A 20579-nucleotide genomic window follows, 5' to 3' on the forward strand; every position below is an offset into this window, starting at 1 on the left:
GCTTGGAATCTGGGGTTAATTTGGATTTAGTTTGTCGGTCGATGCGTCTGAATTGAGGAATTGGAGCCATGCAAACGCCCTCCGGAAGGGGCCGCTCACTATCTTTATAGAGTTGATCGGATGGTGTCTGTCCACAATCATCTTTCGTCGCGATACAGGACCTACTAATGTAAGTTTTCTCTGGTCTTCATGACTAAATTCCTTCTTCCCTCCTGCCTCGTCTTGCTCCTCCACTCGGAAGTCTCCTGAATTACTTTTGATCTCCTGATTTTCAGTCCGTTGCCTGTTTTGAGCGATCCTTGTCCGGGTTTTCATGACATCTCTACCAAGTGCAGGAGTAGCAATTAGAACACTAACAATTGGGTCGCAAATATTTAAATACAAAATATGCTTAGGTCCACGTCCTGCATGGAAATTAGATGATGTGGCCATTGTTTACTGTTAAGGGAGAGACAATATTATTCTAAAACGGGATCCTCTGTTCCTATACAAAACGGAGCATTGATAGTGTTCCTTAATTGCTATCCTATTTCTTTTCCAGGATTACCTATGAACTTGTACTGCCAGTTTGTGATCAACTCCAGCAAGACCATTTGCTATGACAGCTGTGTTTGCCTGCCTCTGTGACATTGCCTGATAGTGCTTTGATGATGGTTGAGATGGTGGATCCCAAGTGAATCAGTCCGAACCACACAAGAATCCAGCCATGTCAGAAGGAAGCCGGGAGAGTTGGAAGCAATGTTACAGAGCAACTGCAAAGAGATTGCCGGTGCTAATTTGGCTTCCCAAGTATTCTCTGCAGTGGCTACAGCTGGATTTTATGGCCGGGATGACTGTGGGGATGACTGTGGTGCCACAAGCTCTTGCTTATGCTGTGGTGGCTGGTCTCCCCGTGGAGGTGAGGTTGTTCATGCAGGAGTGGCTATACTTAACATAATATTGTATTTGTACAGCTTCGGAATACATCTCCTCAGTCAATATTCACACTAGCAGTGGACTCGCCTTGTTGCGTAAAAGGCTCCTCATCTAATTGGAGAGTGAAGAGGAAAAGGATAGAAACTGAGTTCAAATTCAATTCCTTTTTAAAAAACATTAGGGACTCTTGGTCTGACAATACCATTTGATTTTTGCTTGAGGGAAGGAAAGATTAGATTAGCTTTACTGGATGCCAAGGGCAAGGGCTGGTGGCTGGATGTTTGTGAAAGGAATGGCTATAACAGGCAGCCTTTTGTGTTTTAAGAGTTAGCCTGGGAGCTGATAATTAATTAGATAATGACCTCATTTATTCATAAAAGAGTTCTTATTTGGCACTTTTACAGAGAGATAAAGAAAATCCATGTGTGTTACATCCATGTGCTTTTGTTTTCCCACCTATCCTAGCCAAGTGAGAAGTTGCAAGTGGGCTGGAACAGGAACATGACAAAAGGTGATAGAGAAGTTGCTGTATACCAAGTCAAAATATTATTCCAGGTGTGGGCAATGTTCTGTTCATTGGCATCTTCCTGGCTATCCCATATAATTTTTTTTAAAGAAGTACAGCTACCGTATTTTCTGGCGTATAAGATGACTTTTTAAACCCATGAAAATCTTCTCAAAAGTCGTCTTATACACCAGGTGCTGAAACTTTAGGGACAGGGCTGGCTGGAAAACCTGGAGCGGATCTCCCATTTGGTCTGCGCAGGGAAAGCGGGACCAATTGGAGAAGAAGCTGCAGTCTGTGATTTTTTACAGGCTGGGGTCTGGGCGTCTTTCCTTCTAAAGTTGAGCAGTTGCAGTCTATCCCAACTTGAAAGGCAGGTGGGGAATGCAGCGGGACCAATTGGAGAAGAAGCTGCAGTACAGTATATGATTTTTTACAGGCTGGGGTGTGGGCGTCTTTCTAAAGTTGAGCAGTTGCAGTCTATCTCAACTTGAAAGGCAGGTGGGGAATGCAGCAGGCAGAGCAGCTGCTTAGCTCTAAGGACACATTTGACTCAGGAACTGGGCAGGCTGGCTGGAAAACCTGGAGTGGATCTCCTATTTGGTCTGCGCAGGGAAAGCTTTAGAGTGAATTAGGAAAAGTTTAATCCACTTGTACTGTTTTATGTTTACATGTTTGATGACAAACAGCCTTATGTTTATAAGTGACAGTTTTCCTACTAAGTACCTGCATGTCATAAGCATTTGAATTAAAATTACCGTATTAAAATCAAATCTGATGTTTTTAAATTTTTATTTGGTGTGCGTTGGAAGAGGGGTAGTCTTATACGGCGAGTATAGCCCAAACCCTATAATTTAACAGGAAATGTAGGGGGTCAACTTATGTGCCCAGTCGTCTTATATGCCGGAAAATACGGTAATCCCCGACGTGACCACAATTGAGCCCAAAATTTCTGTTGTGAAGCAAGACATTTGTTAAGTGAATTTTGCCCCATTTGACGGCCCTTCTTGACAGAGTTTTTAAGTGAATCACTGCAGTCCTTAAGTTAATAACACGGTTGTTAAATGAATCTGGCTGTCCCGTGGACTTGCTTGTCAGAAGGTCGTAAAAGATGACCACATGACCCCAGCACACTGCAGTTGTCATAAATATGAGCCAGTGGCCAAGCAGTTGAATTTTGATCGTGTGACAATGGGGATCCTGCAAAAGTCGTAAGTGTGAAAATGGTCATAACTCACTTTTTTCAGAGCCATTGTACCTCTGAATCGTAACTAAATGAACTGTTGTAAGTCAAAGACTACCTGTATTTAAACATATTAATTGAGAAGCTGGTATGCTGCTTCTTTATTTTCTAAAATGCCTTTGTACCCTTGTATATGTATAGTTCTTTGTCTGGAATGACAGTGCTTACTCAGGAAGAAAAAGACAAATATAAGCAGGAGTAGTAGAGTAGATTTCTAGAGGTATAAACAGAGCAATGTCTATAGTTTTCCTTCTGGTAAATGAGTATTTTGTATCTGGCCATGCCCATTGTGGCAGCCATTTTATGGATGCCCACATTCCATGGGAAGTCATTTTGACATAATGACTTTTTCTCACAGCCAAGGCCTAAATGTATCCACCAGCCTAAAAAGATTGCTTGACCTAGTTATCCTCTGGCAGATATTTGTTTTCAGAGTTCATTTTCTAAATTGATTGCTAAGTGTATATTTGTCATAAAAGTTATTTTTTCATTACCTTTTTAATTGTGACTTTTCCCTAAATAAGGCAGTTGCTAAACAAAAACTACCTGTACTCCTTTTAAAAATATTTTACCAAATTTTCCATAGAATACAATTTGTATTTTGTAGGCCTTTCATAACCTTTGTGGTCTTATTGGCTTACAGTTCTTCAAGTACTATGATTAGTCTCCGATGTTGCCTTCTCCTCTCCTTTGCAGTATGGTCTGTATTCTTCCTTCATGGGTTGTTTCATCTACTGCCTTTTGGGAACCTCCAAAGATGTAACGCTAGGGCCAACAGCCATCATGTCCCTGTTGGTGTCTTCCTACGCATTCCATGAGCCTGCCTTGGCCATTCTCCTTGCCTTTCTTTCAGGTTGCATCCAGTTAGCTATGGGACTCCTCCATCTTGGTAAGACTTGGCGGCTTTTATATTGATCTTCTAAGTCCACTGCCCTATTGCTATTATTGGCCAAAGAAGATAATTCAGAATTAAATCTTGACAAAAAGTAGAAATGAATTCCCCGTTTTTGTATCCTCAACTTTCTATAAATTGCAGGACATTTTTTCCAAATATCTGTGCAAAAGTACATCTCATTGAGTTCATTTGGGTATCTGTCAGATAAGTGAGTACGGGATTACAGGCTCATTCAAACTCTTTCTTATTAAAGTGATTTATAAACTCTTCCTCACCTTCTGGTAGACTCTGATACTGTCTGCCTATATATTTTTTGAACTGGGATGTCCATGTGTAATTATGAAGAGAGATTCACACATGCTTCATTTAAATGCTGGATGTATTCTATTTAAAGTACTTTGGGATGGCAATACTTAAATGGGAAGAACTCCATAGTAAAAACAACTCCACAAATAATGCATTCAGATCATTTTCCTTTTCCTAATTTTGTTTTGAATTTACAGCTAAATAGACAGTTCTCTACCTAAAATAGGACTTTATGTATGTTCTTATTTTAAGTATCTGGAATGTAATCTCTTCCTCTCTAGTCCCCAGCTTTATCTAGTTCAGGGGTCTTCAAACTTGGCCCTTTTATGGCTTGTGGACTTCAACTACCAGAATTCCGCAGCCATTGTGCCATGAAGACCCCTGATCTAGTTAGTTGCCGGGTACTTTTCTGCTTTAGAAAGGGAAGACTAGAGATCCTACAAAGGAAAGAGAAGAGGATATGATGGGCAAATGTCTGAGGAATAGATAAGAAATCCAGCTGGTCTGATTCCCAGGGTGATATAAAAGACTTAGTGGATTTTACCCCCCATTTCTGGCAGGTTTCATTTTGGACTTTATCTCGTATCCTGTCATTAAAGGATTTACTTCAGCTGCTGCAGTCATCATTGGCTTCAACCAAGTCAAGGTAAGCTGTCTCTGTCTGCACTTGGCCTTTACATTACAATTTAGGTGAAGGGGCTTCTGTAGGAATAGGACAGAGGCCTGACCAGCCTATTAAGTAAAGGTGACTATGATGGAATGTAGTGAGGATGGATGGTGGGGTGTGTGCATTACAGAAGAGTAAGAGGCAACGTGGCCCATATTATAGTATGTGTGAGAGAAAGAAGATGAAGACAGCTCCTCCAAAACAGTTCAGAATATTGTAGATGCAGAGATAGAGTAGAATCTTGCTCAGTCTAGCAAGATTTTGTCTATAGATGTGAAATCAGCTTGAAAAAATTGCCATGTGTCATTCTTGGTTTGGGGCCTAAACAGTCACTGATCTTTGATATTTAGGAAGTTTATAGGAGATATGGAAGATTTTAATCAAGAGAGGCAAATGGGTGGGCTGGTTTTACATTCCAACTTTTCTGCAGCTACTTCCTTTAAACTGGTGAAAACTGCCCTTAATTTTGTTCTGATTTCATTTCATACTTCTTAGTTTCAAGCAAAGATCTTGTTTTCTTGAGCTTTTCAAAATTCTGAAATTTCTATAATTGTAGAGCTCAACAGCTTCCTTTCCCCTACACCCTTCTCCTCTAAGCATTGCTGAAGATTGTGTACTAATGAATTCTAGGTCTCTTATAACATCAATATTTCCTCTGTGGTTGACCACAGCCAGCTTATTTGCAAGAGGCTGAGATGATAGCAATCACAGATACAGTTCTTTGTGCTTGCGAGTGTCCAAAAAGAAGCCTCAGATCTTTTCTTATAGAAGGTTTGGCTTTGGTTCACTAGAAAACATTTACTGGCTTATCACATTAGCAAAAATATTGGTGGAAGCTGCTTAGGCCACCCCTTTACGTCTGTCTTGGAAGATAATTTTTTAAAAAATAATAGAGAATAAAAGAACACTTTGAACTGTCAAGTTTAAAAATTTACAAATTGGCTGTTATGCTGTATATTATGAATTTCTATGGTGAAAATGTATCAAACCTTTTACATGTAAAAATATTATCTTTGCATTTTAGCATATAAATAAATATATATGCTAAAATTTAAAATGGATTGTAATTAAGTGGAAAGTTGTATTAATATGTACTACAAACACATGTTTCTTGAGAAGTTACTTAAGTCTCATTAAATGTATTATTCTCATACAGTATCAAAGACTACCGTATTTTCCGGCGTATAAGACGACTTTTTAACCCATGAAAATCTTCTCAAAAGTTGGGGGGTCGTCTTATACGCCCAGTCGTCTTATACGCCGGAAAATAGTACATAAATCAATCGAGCGCCCCCGTTCTTGCAAAGCAACTTCAAGCCTCCTTAGTCCAGTCCCCCCTCCAACGTGACTCTCCCTTCCCACCCCCAAGAGCCTCTAAGCCCCTTCCCCTCCCCCTTGCAAACGCCAGACCCCGGGAGCTCTTGCGTTTATGCCAAAGGGTGGGTGGAAGGAAAAGCCCCTTTCGGCTCTGGCGTGGCTGCAAGTCGACGAGCCCAGGAAGGCACGCCCTCCCCTCTCACTGTGGAGAAAGCAGGGTAGGCTAGCGTCAGGCGGGAGCCGGCAGGGCAGTCCTGCGCATGCACATGCTCCCCGTCTGCTAAGGAGTCCTCGGGAAGCCATGGCAGGCGCCTCACGCCCTTCCCTCTCGAGGCGGCACCGGCGGAGCCGTCCGGCGTTAGGCGGGAGCCGGCAGGGCAGTCCTGCACATGCACACGCTCCCCGACTGCTAAGGATTGCTCGGGGAGCCGTGGCGGGCACCTCATGCCCTTCCCTCTCGAGGCGGCACCGGCGTAGCCGTCCGGCGTCGGGCGGGAGCCGGCAGGGCAGTCCTACGCACGCGCGCGCTCCCCGGCTGCTAAGGAGTCCTCAGGGAGCCGTGGCAGGCGCCTCACGCCCTTCCCTCTCGAGGCGGCACCGGCGGAGCCATCCGGCGTCGGGCGGGAACCGGCAGGGCTTTGCAACATCTGCATCAGATGGGTCTGAATTGGGCTTGTGTCGGACACTTGGCAACTGGCATGTAAGTATTTTCCGGAGTATAAGACGAAAAATCTTGAAAATCCTCTCAAAAGTCGGGGGTCGTCTTATACGCCCAGTCGTCTTATACGCCGGAAAATACGGTACCTTGTTTCAGATGGCTTCTAGATTCCTTTCATTCATATAGTATATTCTCCATGGGGGGGTGTACGTGAGTGCATACGTCTGTCTGTTTTGTTTTACCAACTCCATTCTTGTGTGTATTTAATTTTATATAGACACTCCTTGGTCTGCAGAACATTCCAAAGCAGTTTATCCTACAAGTGTATTATACCTTCTGCAGAATTACTGAGACAAGGTAAAAATGTTTTTCTCTCTTGGTCCTTTTTTTATTCCTCCTCTTCCTGTTTAAAAAAGTGGAAAATTAGTGCAAAAATAGTACATAGAATTAGAATCTGGGAATTATAAATATTGAGGGTGAAGTTTGATTTCCGAGCTTGTGGGTGGGTTTCTGAATATTTCTAGATTTATAGCATTCCTAAATTCGGAAATTGTGCAAGTTCAAATATTGCCTGGGGAATCTTAGAATGGAGCTAAAAGGTGGAATGTTGATGAATTTGGGACATATCCATTTTGTTCCTCATACCTTAGAGCCAAATATTTTTTTCAATTAGGTAAAGAATAAATAAATGAGCTTAAAACTGTAGAAATCAGAAGATAGCCTGACAAATAGCCATCTGATATTTTATGCTTAACTGGGACATTTCTGAGTGGATTATGTTTACTTTGAGGTTAGCATTATTGTCCTTACAAAAGTTAAACTATATATACTTACAGGATATGTTATATGAATGAATGAAACTAAATCTGGGCTTACGTTTTTCAAGCTTTTAAATCTCATACTTCATATTTCCTTTAACTTATTAAAAATCTAATTCACCAGCAGGAAAGCACGTGTATCTTGGTGGCTGAATAAAGTGGTGCACAAACTGGGTGGCTTAGGAGAAGGATCCATGCTTATAAAGCAAATAGGATGGAGGTCTTTTATCTGTACAGAGTTGTTGCAGACCAATGTCATGGTTATCTGCAGGGCTGGAGATGCCATCCTTGGAGTGTTCTGCGTAATGGTGCTTTTGGTCCTGCAACAAATGAAAAAAGGAATCCCCAGGACCCATCCACTGGAACCTTTGCCTGTCAGAATCAGTCGATATATAATTTGGACAACAGCTACCGGTTTGTCCTGTCCTGTCCTCTAAGCAAATGTTTAATTTTCTTCTTCTTGGAAGTATCTTCTTCTTTGGAAGTATTCCATAATATTGTCATGATTATGGAATCCATCCCTATTGTTTGACAATGCAGAACTTTATTTAAGATTCTCTTCCTTTACAGCCCGTAATGCTCTTGTGGTTCTCTTTGCTGGCCTTGTGGCCTATTCTTTCCAAGTGACCGGCTCCCAGCCTTTCAGCCTCACAGGAACGATTCCCCAGGGACTCCCTCTGTTCCAGCCACCACCGTTCTCCATCATCACATCCAACCAGACTATTGGTTTTAAGGAAATGGTACAGGTGTGTATTACTTTTTTATTGGTTCAGTTTCTGCCTCTCTGCTTATGTCAGCCCTTCTAGATAGAGTAGACTAAGCAACCAATGCCAATGTGGTTCAAGACCACTTGTATTGTAACAGAATCTTGTAAGTCTGAATGCACTCTCCCTACCTCTTTATTATCTCTGTGTAAACTAGGAAAGGGCTTGTTTGAGAAGTTTTCTCAGTTTATTTTCTTGGCCTAGGCCCAGGCCCCTTTTCTCTGACCATTGGATTGGTAGCAACGCTTCCTCCTGTCCTTCAAGGCCATTCTTTATGCACTCTACAGTTTGATCACAACTTTACAAATAAATACAGTTAAACTGACAGCAGATTTGGTTTTAGTCACTCTCAAAAATGAAACAGTAGATTTTAAACATGTTCATCAATACCTTTTACAAAGATCTTTCCTTTTTTAAAAAAACAGTCCTTGTTATATTGGTCTGGGTTTTTTTATATGCTGAAATAAATTGCTGTCTGCATTGTTAGGTGTAATCCACATAGAATTATTTTTCAGTTAAGGTTTTTTTTTAATAGACTCTTTTTTGAAAGTTAAATAATAGTAGTAACTTAAACACTTGCATCTTAAAAGCTTTGACACTTGCATCTTAGTGCTTTTGTACTGACAGAACTTTTTAGAATAGAAAATGTCATAATTTTGCAGCAAAAGTAAGTTTTCTACTCCTCAGTAATTCAGACTTATATAAACCAGTTTGGTCTAGTGGTTAAGGCACCAGCCTAGAAAGAGTTCTACCCCCAACTTAGCCATAAAAGCCAGCTGGGTGACTTTGGGCCAGTCACTTTCTCTCAGCCCAACCCACCTAACAAGATTGTTGTGCAGAAAGTAGGAGGAGAAAGGTATGTTGGATATGTTCGCTATAAAAAATAAATAATAAATCCAACAGCTTAGATTTGGACAGAGCAACTCTCAAAAGCCTAAAAGACCAAACCATCATAATCTTTGTCTGGCAGACAAAGACCAGACAGACCAGGGTATATGGGGAGTGCACGGATAGGACCTGTTAGGAGTATCTCAAAGCAGCTACATTTTCTCCTGGTTGTCGTCCACATTTGATGCACCATCTTGAGAAAAGACACATTTGATTTAAGGTATTCCTTCCAAATCACATAATTTTCTTTGAATCCAGATTTCTGCATTCAACTCTAGCATTTACTCTATCTGTCTGTTACATTTCCTCCATTGCTATGAGACATTCCTTTTGCGGCCATAGTTCCTTCTTGATCAAAATTGCAGAGAAATACAGCTTCCCTCTTCCATCCCTGCAGGCCATTGGACCTGGCTTGGCGGTGGTGCCCCTCATGGGACTGCTGGAGACGGTTGCTATTGCCAAAGCATTTGGTAGGATCATTATCTTGCTTGCACACTGAGGAGGGAGGGAGGGAAGGCAGCACTATACTCTCCTGCACACCTGACACCTGAAATGAAACTTTACTTCTATTTGGAGATAGTAGTTTCTGGTCACAAATCACAACAAGCCATAGTCTTGTTTCATACTGGATTACTGAATAAATCACAATTAGCTGGAAATGGGATGTGGTTGACTGGGAGTCACCCAGTTGATTATAGGATGGATGGCTAGGTATTTTAAATCAGTCAATCAGTCAGTCAATCAAACAATCAATCACAATGCACTAAATGCGCCAAAAATTGGAGTTTGGAGTTTTGTTTTGTTTTTGTTTTTAAACTGGTTGGGGAATGATTACTTCCACAACCCCAACTAGCATAGTCTGGGATATGAGATACATTGGACATTTCAGCAACATCAAAAGGAAGCAGACAATATACCCTTGGGCTAAAATTTCCCTAGAGTAATAGTAATTCAGCATAATATGTAGCTGTTTTCTTGTCTCTTCCTGCATTGAAGGGATAGAAACTCAACTTTGTCAGTGGAAGTATTAGGCAGAGAATCAGAAAGAGGTCTGTTACCTGAATTCACGACTGATTTTTTTTTAGTCTTTATTTCTCTGGAGTATAAATTCTAAAGTCCTTAACTAGTTTAGTCAGTGGGTGTGCTGGTTAAGATAATGGGTAACATAATCAGTCATACTGCTTTAGGGAAGTAGTTTCTAGGATTATCTACTGCCCCTTAACAGTATTTCTTTTAGCTTCACTGATCCCTATGTCTATAGTGTCTTGAAAGCTTCTTTTCTGTGGAAAATGGTATAATAAATTATTCTTGGTCTTATCAATATGTGATGATATTTCATTTTTTTCTTATTAGCATCTCAAAATAAGTACCAGATTGATCCCAACCAGGAGCTGCTAGCCATGGGTAAGGATTTTACCTAAATGCCTTGGTTGACTGGATGAGGGATACCTAAGCCAAGTAGGAATGAAGCCTGGGGGGGGTGGGGTGAATCTGGGAACCCCAGTTGTCAGGTGCAGCTATTCTAATTAGTGGGTAAGCAGAAAGAATCTTTGGAACAGCCTTCATTGGAGAAATCTCATTCTCGCCTCACTTGCAGCTTTCGTATTTTGGGTAAACAGAGTTGGAAGATATGTTGTGGACTAATCTATACTCCGTGTAGAAATTCCAGAGGAATTGGGTGAATGGCTGTATTATATAGATAACAGTTAAGTTAGATGTGATTAAACTGAAAACGTGAGGAAAAGCAAATCTGACAGAAGAACACGCGGGAACTTTGACAGCTGTCAAAGTTCCCCCCGCACAGTGCAGGCGCAGCCACTGACAGCTCGCGGCTGTCAAAACACCGGACCATGCGGAAGCCTAAGCTGTCAAAGAGAAGACGACGCAGATTGGTCCGGATTGACGCGGCGCCAAAATGAACACTCCTGATTGGCCCTCACTGACAGCTGCCGGCTATAAAAGCCGGCAGTGTTATTCTATGTTCGCCTTGCTCTAAATAAAACCCTGTTAGTACTAGCCTGTCGTCCCGAGTGGTCCTTCGGCTACTTCAATGGCTCTAAGAGTCCAGGAGAGAAGCGAACAAGTCTCGCAATCTCACTGATTCTGTTCCTGCCTTTTTTCCGTGGTGCTGTCTAGGATTGACCAACGTGCTGGGATCCTTTGTCTCATCCTATCCAGTCACAGGCAGTTTTGGCCGGTAAGGAAAGCACTATCTCTTCCCCTTTCTTTGGTAAATGCAGGATATTTACATAGGTAAATAAACACACATAAGGTAATTTGAAATAGTATTTGTATACATCACTTGCTGTGGATTCATTGCCCCTTAAAAATTCTTATGAAATTCTTAAAAATTCTAATGAAAAAGCTTTTTATAACATTTTTATTTCATCCTTATGGAGTAGTAATAGTAGTAGTAGAAGGTAGAAGGTACTTTATGTCTATTTCATGATAACACATGCAGAACTTTAGACAGACTGAATTTTACTATAAAGTTATTTTTCCTTATTATTCAAGTAGACATAGTTGTTCAAGAACCCAGGTGAAGCTGGATATACTTTCTTATGTTCAAAAATGATTGTGAGTTAATTAATAAGGTTAGACAAAGGTGATGCTTGAGGCCGATTTGGGAGGCCTCCTAGAATAGAATAGAGCTGGAAGGGACCTTGAAGGTCTTCTAGTCCAGTCCCCTGCTCAAGCAGAACCTATACCATCTCAGACAAGGGACTGTCTAGCTTCTTTTTAAAAATCTCCAGTGATGGAGTGCCCACGATTTCTGGGGGCAAGCTATTCCACTGGTTAATTGTCCTCACTGTCAAGAAGTTTCTCCTTAATTCCAGGTTGCTTCTCTCTTTGGTCAGTTTCCAACCATACTTTTTCGTCCTTTCTTCTGGTGCTTTGGTGAATAACATGGCCCCCTCTTCTTTGTGGCAGCCCCTCAAATACTGGAATACTGCTATCATGTCTCCCCTATTTCTTCTTTTCTTTAGACTAGCCAAACCCAAGTTCTGCAGCCGTTCTTCGTATGTTTTAGTCTCCAGGCCTTTGATCATCTTAGTTGCTCTTCTCTGAATTTTTTCCAAACTCTTAACATCTTTTTTGTGATATGGTGACCAAAACTGGCAGAAATATTCCAGGTGTGGGTTTACGAGGGTTTTATAAAGCAGTACTAATACTTTGCATGATCTTGATTCTATGCCTCTGTTTATACAACCCAGGACTGTATTCCTAGATTTTTTTTAACTAGGAACAAGAGGAAGGATGACTTGCTACGGGAAAAGTTTCTTGTCTTGGAGCTGAACTTTGGACTGAAAACATTTTCTCATAACTGCTCAAAGTCTGGTGCTTAGATCTTACTCTCTTTGGCTGATTACTGACACTGAGGTTTTTTTTTCTCAACTGAAGACCACATCCTTATAGAATATGGAGAAATATATAGGTGAAGCAGTGGAGAAATATTGTGGACACAGCAAAATAAAGACAACCTTTTTATTCGAACCTCTTCATTTTTAATTGTTTTAATGTTGATTTTCTTCCAGCTTCTTCCATTTGATCTGGTCATAAATCATAATTTGCAAATTCATAATCAAAGAATGTAAGGAGAAATCTAGGGGAAGCATAGCTCACCTTGTGGAAAGGGCATTAGGTTGCATGCATACATGTCTTTGAGACTTCTAGGCTTAAAATAAGGTTAATCCTTTTACTTATAATGGCATTGCTCACATTCTAGGACAGCAGTGAATGCTCAGACTGGTGTATGCACTCCTGCTGGAGGACTCATCACAGGTAGGAGAAAAGAATAATGCCTTTGCTGAAGGAGAATAAATTGGAAGCAGAAGGTTATAAATTATAAATGAGTCAGCACAAAATATCTTATGTGTAGCTCTCCTTTTTTCATTAAATCTGCCCAAAGAGCCCCTGCAGAAAAGTAAATAATACAACGAAAGAGCATCAAATACTATGTGCAAACATAGATTCTTGATACACAGCAGGTAAACATTTAAAAGGTTAATAAGTACATTATGGCAAATTTTTCCTGGATCATAGTCTGCTTCATTAGATGCATGGGGGAAAGAGCACACACACAAGTGTGCGCGCGTGTGCGCACACTCAAACACACACACACACACACACACTGTTGCAAGTGAGGGAATAATAATATGACAAGAAGAAATTGAAATACAAGTAATTATAGTGATATTCAATTATGCTGGACATTCCTAACATGTTCACACTGTTGCTGGGACTTGGTAGAATATAGTCTTTCATTGGTGAGCCGATAAACTTATTTTTCAGTTTATGAAACATAATGTGGAATCTCCTTATAGGTTACAACCATTGGGGATTCACTGATTAAATTTATATGCCACCAAATATTTCAAAATTCCCAGCAGTTTTCAAAAATAGAAAGCACACAGTAAGAATTCAGCCAGCTGTGGTAAGCCCCGAAGTAACCCAACTCACCCAGCCAAAGCAGAAACAGCAGGCGAACTAAAATAAAATAAACCAAGATTGTTAATGTGGGAGTGATGGTCATCTCCCAACTTCCTCTGGAATAGTATGGTTTTTCACCAGTTTCTGGTTGGCTGTTCCAAGTTCTCTTCTGACTTTTAGTTGTTTTTATCATTACACTTCATGGAAAACCTCTGGCATAATAATGTGCCCAACCCTGCTCTGCCACCCAGCGTAGTTGCAGCTTATTGTAAACCTGCATTTTGACTTCATAATATGGGTGTCTCTTTTCTTTTGTAGGGGCCTTAGTACTCTTATCCCTGGCCTACCTTACATCCCTCTTCTACTACATTCCCAAGACAGCACTGGCAGCGGTCATCATCTGTGCTGTGGCTCCAATGTTTGATGCCAGGATCTTCTGCACATTATGGCAGGTTAAAAGTATGAACGTGGATATCTTGTCCTTCTCAAAGATGGTCAGTTAGAAAACATTGAATACTTCCCTAAAGACGCTGAAGATGGTTGGGATTTAAGCCTGAAGGAATGTGTATATGGGAGGAGCAGAATGGAAGTTCCTTCTTCTCTGTAGCACTTCTTAGTGCTAACCTGATATTGACTTTCTGAAACTTGATTAATCTGCTATTTCTTTATTAAGAAAGGAGGAGTTGACTTAGGTCTTGGCAAAGTCGAGATGCTTTTCATTGTTGTACAGACTTTTAAACATTTAGGATGCAGGGTGAGGCTATTAGAACCGCATCTTGGAAGCCATTTGAGCCCAGCTTTTTCTAAGACCACATATATTGGATGGGGGTGAAGGATCGGATGGGTCATAAGACCTTGCAGTTTTGTGTTACAACCAGCGACCTACAGTATTTAAGTTAGATGTAGAACTGGTTTAAGTTCTAAACTTCTTCTTTATCCTGGTACAAGGGGCAGCACACTGTTTCGTAAAAACAGGAAAGCATAATATCCTTAACCTGCCCCCAGACCATTACAGAGACATCGTCAGACCATTTTTTGGTCACTTTATATCAGTGTTAATTTCCTACCTCTGCCAGCAAAAGTGCGGCTGTGCAGTCTCTCTGCTAAGCTACATTTCCTTGTCTAATGTCAAGCTTAGAGGAAGTAGAGGGGGAAACGGTATGCTATGTAGATGTTGTCTTTTGAGGTTTAGTTCTAATCACTTTCTTGCACAACTTATGTCTACACTCTTAAACCATTTGTACATAACAATAGAGCTAGTTTTCTTTGGAACTGCCTGCTTGTTTTGTCCCCTATTGCTGATGGGATGGATATGTTCTTGATTGAATTCTCTGTTCTTTTTTCACAGGGCTAGACCTGGTGCCTCTTTGTGTTACGTTCTTTGTTTGTTTCTGGGAAGTGCAATATGGCATCATAGCAGGGGTGATAGTTTCTGGAATTCTCCTGCTCTACCCCGTCGCCAGACCTCGAATAGAGGTTGGTTGGTTTTTAATTCACTGAGTCAAGTGCAGGCAGGGTTTGGAGAAGACTGTTCCCTTAGGCCAGAAAACAATACATGGCAGCTGTACATAGCTTATCATAGAATAAATTCTCTTTTGCTTGTATCTGCTCTGACTAATTGGGCTCTACTTAGGGGGAAACAGGAAAGGATAGACTTAGGCATTGCTATATCAGGATGTCAGCATTTATATATAACATAGGAACATATAGACATTTGTATCTCTATTCCTCTCCAATTTTCAATTCTACTGAGAGTTCATAGAAATAAAAAGATACTACATAAACAAGAAATGGTTTCATAGGTACATCAGGAAGCACTGTGATGGCTCAAACCTACTCACTTCACCTTGTGTTCCTCCCCACAAAACTTTCTACCTTTTTCTCCAGGTTGTAAGGGACAATGCAGTAATCATAAAGCCTGAGAATGGCCTTCAATTCCCTGCAATTGACTTCCTCCGGGATATCGTACACAAGCAAGCTCTATCAGGTAATCTGTATATGCAGACTTCATGAAATGAGACTTCAGTACATCTCATCTAAGAAATATTCCTCCTCTTAGGTGCCTCTGGAAGAATAACTGCTCCAGGTGATTAGCTTCATGTCATTCCACAGAAAATAAGTAGTATTTCAAGAATGTTTCACTATTTCGGTATACCTTTTGAGGAACTGTGCAAAATGCATAGATATTGGGACCAAATAAGAAGACTTTCCAGCTAATAGTTCTTGAGCTGAACTGATGGAACTTCGGAATAGATTTTTAAACAAACTTATGAAGTAGGGTAAATATTTTAATTTAACGAACCATGTCCTTGATTGGTAAGAAAAGCATGCAACCTGGCCAGATTCTCTTGCAAATACCCTGAGTAGCTTGCTAACTCTTTGACTGATCTCTTCCTTGCATTCTTGTTTTCTGACTTCTTTTCTTTGAATGAAAGGGGTGGTTTGTTTGGGACGGGTGATGCTGGGCAATGTGAGAAGGCTCATCTGCCCCACATTAACCTAGAGATGGAAGAGGCCTGAGGAAGAAAGTTACAGCAGTTTATTCCTGTGTCTTTCAATAGTCTTCCTAAAGTAGGAAGTTAAAAAAGTAGGATATGAGGCCTGCAAGGAATGCTGTGGGGGAATGTCCTCTTTGCCTTCTTGGCCTTCTATGAAATAGTCTGTCTTCTCCCCAAACTGCACTCTCAAATGTCTTGCACCTCCCACAGGTTGTAGCCAGTCTGCTCAACCAAGTATGCTGCAGTTAAGGACAATTATAGTTCCAAAATGGCAGGAAAGGAGGGCAAAGTCATAATATGAGCCTTGGTGGAGCAGTGGGCTAATGCCTCCTTAAGTAACACCAGCTGCCTGCAATTAGTGCAGGTTCGAGTCCCACCAGGCTCAAGGTTGACTCAGCCTTCCATCCTTCCGAGGTAGGTAAAATGAGGACCCAGATTGTTGGGGGCAATTAAGCTGACTTTGTAATAACGCCGCTTGGGGTGTGTGTGAAAGCCCTAATAAGCAGGCATATACATAGAATGAAGGCTACTGCTAAGCTTGTAAGCCGCCCTGAGTCTTCGGAGAAGGGCGGGATATAAATGGAATTAAAATAAAATAAAATAAAATAAATATATGTGATGGCAACCTGATCCAGGAACTGCTGTAGCTTCCCCAACTATCAACCTGAATACCAAAGGACAAAACTCAGAATAATTTTGAGTTTTCTCCTCCCTCCTTTTCACTCTTCCTTTTGCAATTTTGTTTTATTATTTTTCCGGAAACACACCAAATTTTGATGATGATAGATCAGGACCTTGTGGTGAAGATTATCTTGGTTTGTAAAATGCGTGCAGTGTTCTGTTCGTGTATGCAGGTTATTGTGCTTAGCTCTTGGGATTTAGTAGCTAATTGTTTTTGTCCCTTGGCACCTGTTTCACTGAAAGTTCTTATCAAAAATAAAACACAACCCACAAGCACAAAGACTGATATTTCTATAATAATGTACAGGGTTCTTAGCCTTTTCTTTTCTCCATTTTTTTTCTTGAAACTGTAATGTGTGTAGATTAGGCTAAGACGTGTAGTCTGTTCTGTATCAGTTATGGCTGTGGAAGGAGTAGAATTTGTGTATCTATAGAGATTCAGATTGTAAATTTCCACAACTTCATGCGGTCAAAGAATTGAATTTCAACTTTCTGGATTGCTAATCAGCATGAATTGGTAGTGTGAATCCTGAGAGTTGGAATCTTAACACATTGTGGAGGCAAAGTTGAGTCTCTGTGTTATTATAATATAGTCCATATTGGTGATCTTACATATCTGTGCTTTTATTAATATTAGTTCAATACCTTATTTTATCTGAGTATATGAATGCATTTTTTTCTTTTTATTTCCAGTCTTAATTGTCAGAACTTCCTTCTACTCAGATCAAGCTTACATTGGGAAACATTCTGCTAAAGAAAGTTAATTTTATATTAAATAATAAAAGCAGGATGATTTGCATTTTTAAAAAGTTATTTAATTTACATTAAAATTTATATAATTTGGGGGAGATGGGTGCAAAACTTCCAAAAGTTGTGAACCTAAAAGATTTATAAAATGTTATTCCATTGTTATCATTTTCCAAATCTGGACCAAAATATTGTTCTGTTAAAGCAGCTATCTAGGAATTGGACTGCATAAGGCCTTGTGCTCTTCATTCTTTCAGCACATATAATATTGTCTTTCTTCAGAGCCTCAGCAACGCAAAGTCATCCTGGACTGTAGCCACATCAGCAGCATTGACTATACTGTGGTATTAGGTCTGTCTGAACTTCTGCAGGAATTCCAGCACCGGGAACTTCACTTAATCTTCATTGGCTTGCAGGTGGAAGTTTGACTGGGACTGTGTGTGTGTGTGTGGGGGGGGGGGAGAACAGGGGCAAATGTAAATTGTGGCTGAGTAATTTTAACTTAAAAAGTCTTAGAGGCCTAACAATTCAGTGACAAAGTATATACTTTTCATGTAGAAGATTTTAACCCTTGAGGATGAGGAGCAAGAATGTGGGTAGTCCTCTAGTTACAACCACAATTAAGTTCAAAATTTCTGTTGCTAAATGAGATATTTGTTAAGTGAGTTTTGCCCCATTTTTTACAACCTTTCTTGCCGCACTTAAATGAATCACTTCAATTATTAAGTTATTATCATGGTTGTTAAGTGAATCTGGCTTTCCCCTTGACTTTGCTTATAAGGTCACAAAAAGTGATCACATGACCCAGGACACTGCAACTGTCATAAATGAGTCAGTTGCCAAGCATCCAAATTTTGATCATGGAGATGCTGCAATAGTCATAAGGGTGAAAACGGTCATACGTCACTTTTTTCAGTGTCATTGTAACTTCAGTCAGCAAATGAACTATCGTAAGTCAAGGACTACCTGTATAACAAATGAACTGTCCTAAGTCAAGGACTACCTGTATAATAAACTAAGCTCTTGAAGAAATGCTCTCAATTTTAGCATCCCCTCTCACCTTTACCAGGTGAGGTCCTGCTGGCTAGGGATATTGACATGTTCAGCCCTATTGTGTCTGCACAGCAGGATGGTGAGAATAGTTGTAGTGTTGTTTTCTACATAGCTTCATGTCGAATAGCCACATATATTCATAAATTAAACATACCAACAGTGCATAATTTCTGAAACACAACATTTTCAATGTCTCTCTGGAATATAGTCTGAACGTTCAAGCTATATGGGCTGCTTTATACTGTGTCAGCCCACTGAGTTATCTAGCACTGTATTCTTTCCTTTGATCCAGAAATTTGACTAATCCTACCTTTTAGCCAGAGAAACAAAAGGTGAAACTTGAAAATTCACAAGGGATCTGTTCTGCCCTTGAACCATCCACCCTCCCTCCCTCTCCTATAAGCTTTTGTGGGGGGGAAAAACCTGATTAATTCTCCCATTGTCCTTCATGCCCACAGGCTCACCTGCTTGAAGTCTTGCTGGCTGCTGACTTGAATGGCTTTCGTAATTTTTCCACCTTAAAGGATGCAAGTAGGCAAAGATCTAAAGAAACTTCACTAATTCTTAAATAGATATTGAGCATTCCAATGTCAGATATTATCAGTTGACTTTAATGGTTTTAATTCATCTGATTTTAATTTTTGTGCAAGTAGCTTGGACATAGTAAATCTCTTATAAACAGAGTACAAATGAATTCTATTTCTTTGCATTATTTAAGTGTTCTCCTGGTTTTTAACCTTTAGATTATTTGTCTAAAGCAAGATTTGAGTTATGGAAACCATAGTGTATCAGATTCATAGCATAATGTATATTTTCTGTTGTAGAAAGAAATCTTGGAGACTTGCACGTTGCCATTGAAGACATGATGGATGACATACAGACTACAGCTGGGATGATCCAGTGAAGGAATTGAGCTCATTAATGACTGTCGGTCCAGTAGGAGAACCTCAGACTGGAGGATGAAGTTTTGGGTCCATAGAATGGCATAGTAGAATCTTAGCAGAGTCTGCACTCATTTATGGGCATTAATACATATCTCTGTCAGGATTCAGAAATCATTTTGGAATTTTTTACATAGGAAAAATGAGGAACTTCAGCTCAACAAATAAAGATAAAAACAAATAATTGAAAATAATTTCAGGAATCTAGGAAAAACTTGTGAAATCAGTGTGGGTTAAATACTTCTATGACTGTAGCTTATCACATTGATGCCTCTAATATATTCTGAAATTAATATTATTAATGGAACAGTATTCTTATGGCAAATTGTTTCCAGCTATATACTGTAATCTCTAATATTCATTTCAGTAAAAATTGAAATATTAGATGCCTTTCTTTTGTGGAGTTTCTATTAAGCCAGATTATTTGTCCATGTGTAGATCAACTTATGTATCTGATGCATTTGAACCACTTTTCCACTTGCCATTCCATTTTTTGTATAGTCGCTGTCATCCACTTGCAGCATTCTGATGTGTCCTGGTTATTTATCTGGCTGCTCAGTTCTCAAGAACCTTCACACACCAGCAAGACATTGATTAAGTGTCATTAACTGTTGATTTTTGGTATCCATGTAGACAGGATTTGTCCAAGAAGATCTGTCTTCAACCTGGCATGTCTCCTAATGGTGCATTCATTGCTGTTATAATCAAGTCGATTCAGCTTGCTATTACTTCTCCTCAGATTCCAACTCAGATTCCAACTTCCCTAGCAAGTTTTGCTGATGTTATAGGGCTCTAATAAAAGACTTTTAAGGTAAACAATGCCTCAGAGTCCTTTGGAAGAGCTCATCCCTCAGAAACCTGACACCTGTTTTGCCATGGTTAAGCGAATCATGTGGTCCTTAAGTGAATCTGGCTTGTCCCATTGATTTTGCTGGGAAACTCAAATGGTAATCACAGGATCCCAGGATGCTGCAACAGTTGTAGGTACATGCTGGTTGCCAAGAGCCCAAATTTTTATCCCATGACCATGGGGATGCTGCAGTGTGAAAATTGGTTGAAAGTCACTTTTTTCAATGCCATTGTAACTTCAAATAGTACATGAAAGGTTGTAAGTTGAGGACCACCTTTTGATTCAACACTGTATGCTTCCTTTGACCTTCACAACAAAGGGAGGTGGTTAAAATACAGGGGAACCTGTGGAAAGTGACAAGTCTTCATCCTATCCATTTTCAAAACCTATTTGCCCCCACCA

The 20579-nt window shown here is 40.2% G+C and overlaps 1 protein-coding gene across 1 annotated transcript; it reads left to right on the plus strand.

Moving 5' to 3' along the window:
* The first annotated feature begins 19 nt into the window (after positions 1 to 19).
* SLC26A11 (solute carrier family 26 member 11) lies at positions 20 to 19703 on the plus strand. Its single transcript, XM_083355414.1, has 17 exons — positions 20 to 169; positions 542 to 898; positions 3360 to 3552; positions 4425 to 4510; positions 6784 to 6863; positions 7596 to 7738; positions 7895 to 8070; positions 9374 to 9446; positions 10330 to 10380; positions 11113 to 11173; positions 12704 to 12759; positions 13726 to 13866; positions 14756 to 14883; positions 15295 to 15394; positions 17616 to 17749; positions 18845 to 18917; positions 19211 to 19703. The coding sequence occupies exons 2-17, from the start codon at positions 707 to 709 to the stop codon at positions 19288 to 19290; spliced, it is 1767 nt and encodes a 588-aa protein (XP_083211540.1). The 5' UTR covers positions 20 to 169; positions 542 to 706; the 3' UTR covers positions 19291 to 19703.
* The last annotated feature ends 876 nt before the right edge of the window (positions 19704 to 20579 follow it).

The sequence above is a fragment of the Vipera ursinii genome (assembly GCF_947247035.1).
Source record: "Vipera ursinii genome assembly, chromosome: 2".
NCBI classification, from domain to species: Eukaryota; Metazoa; Chordata; class Lepidosauria; order Squamata; family Viperidae; genus Vipera; species Vipera ursinii.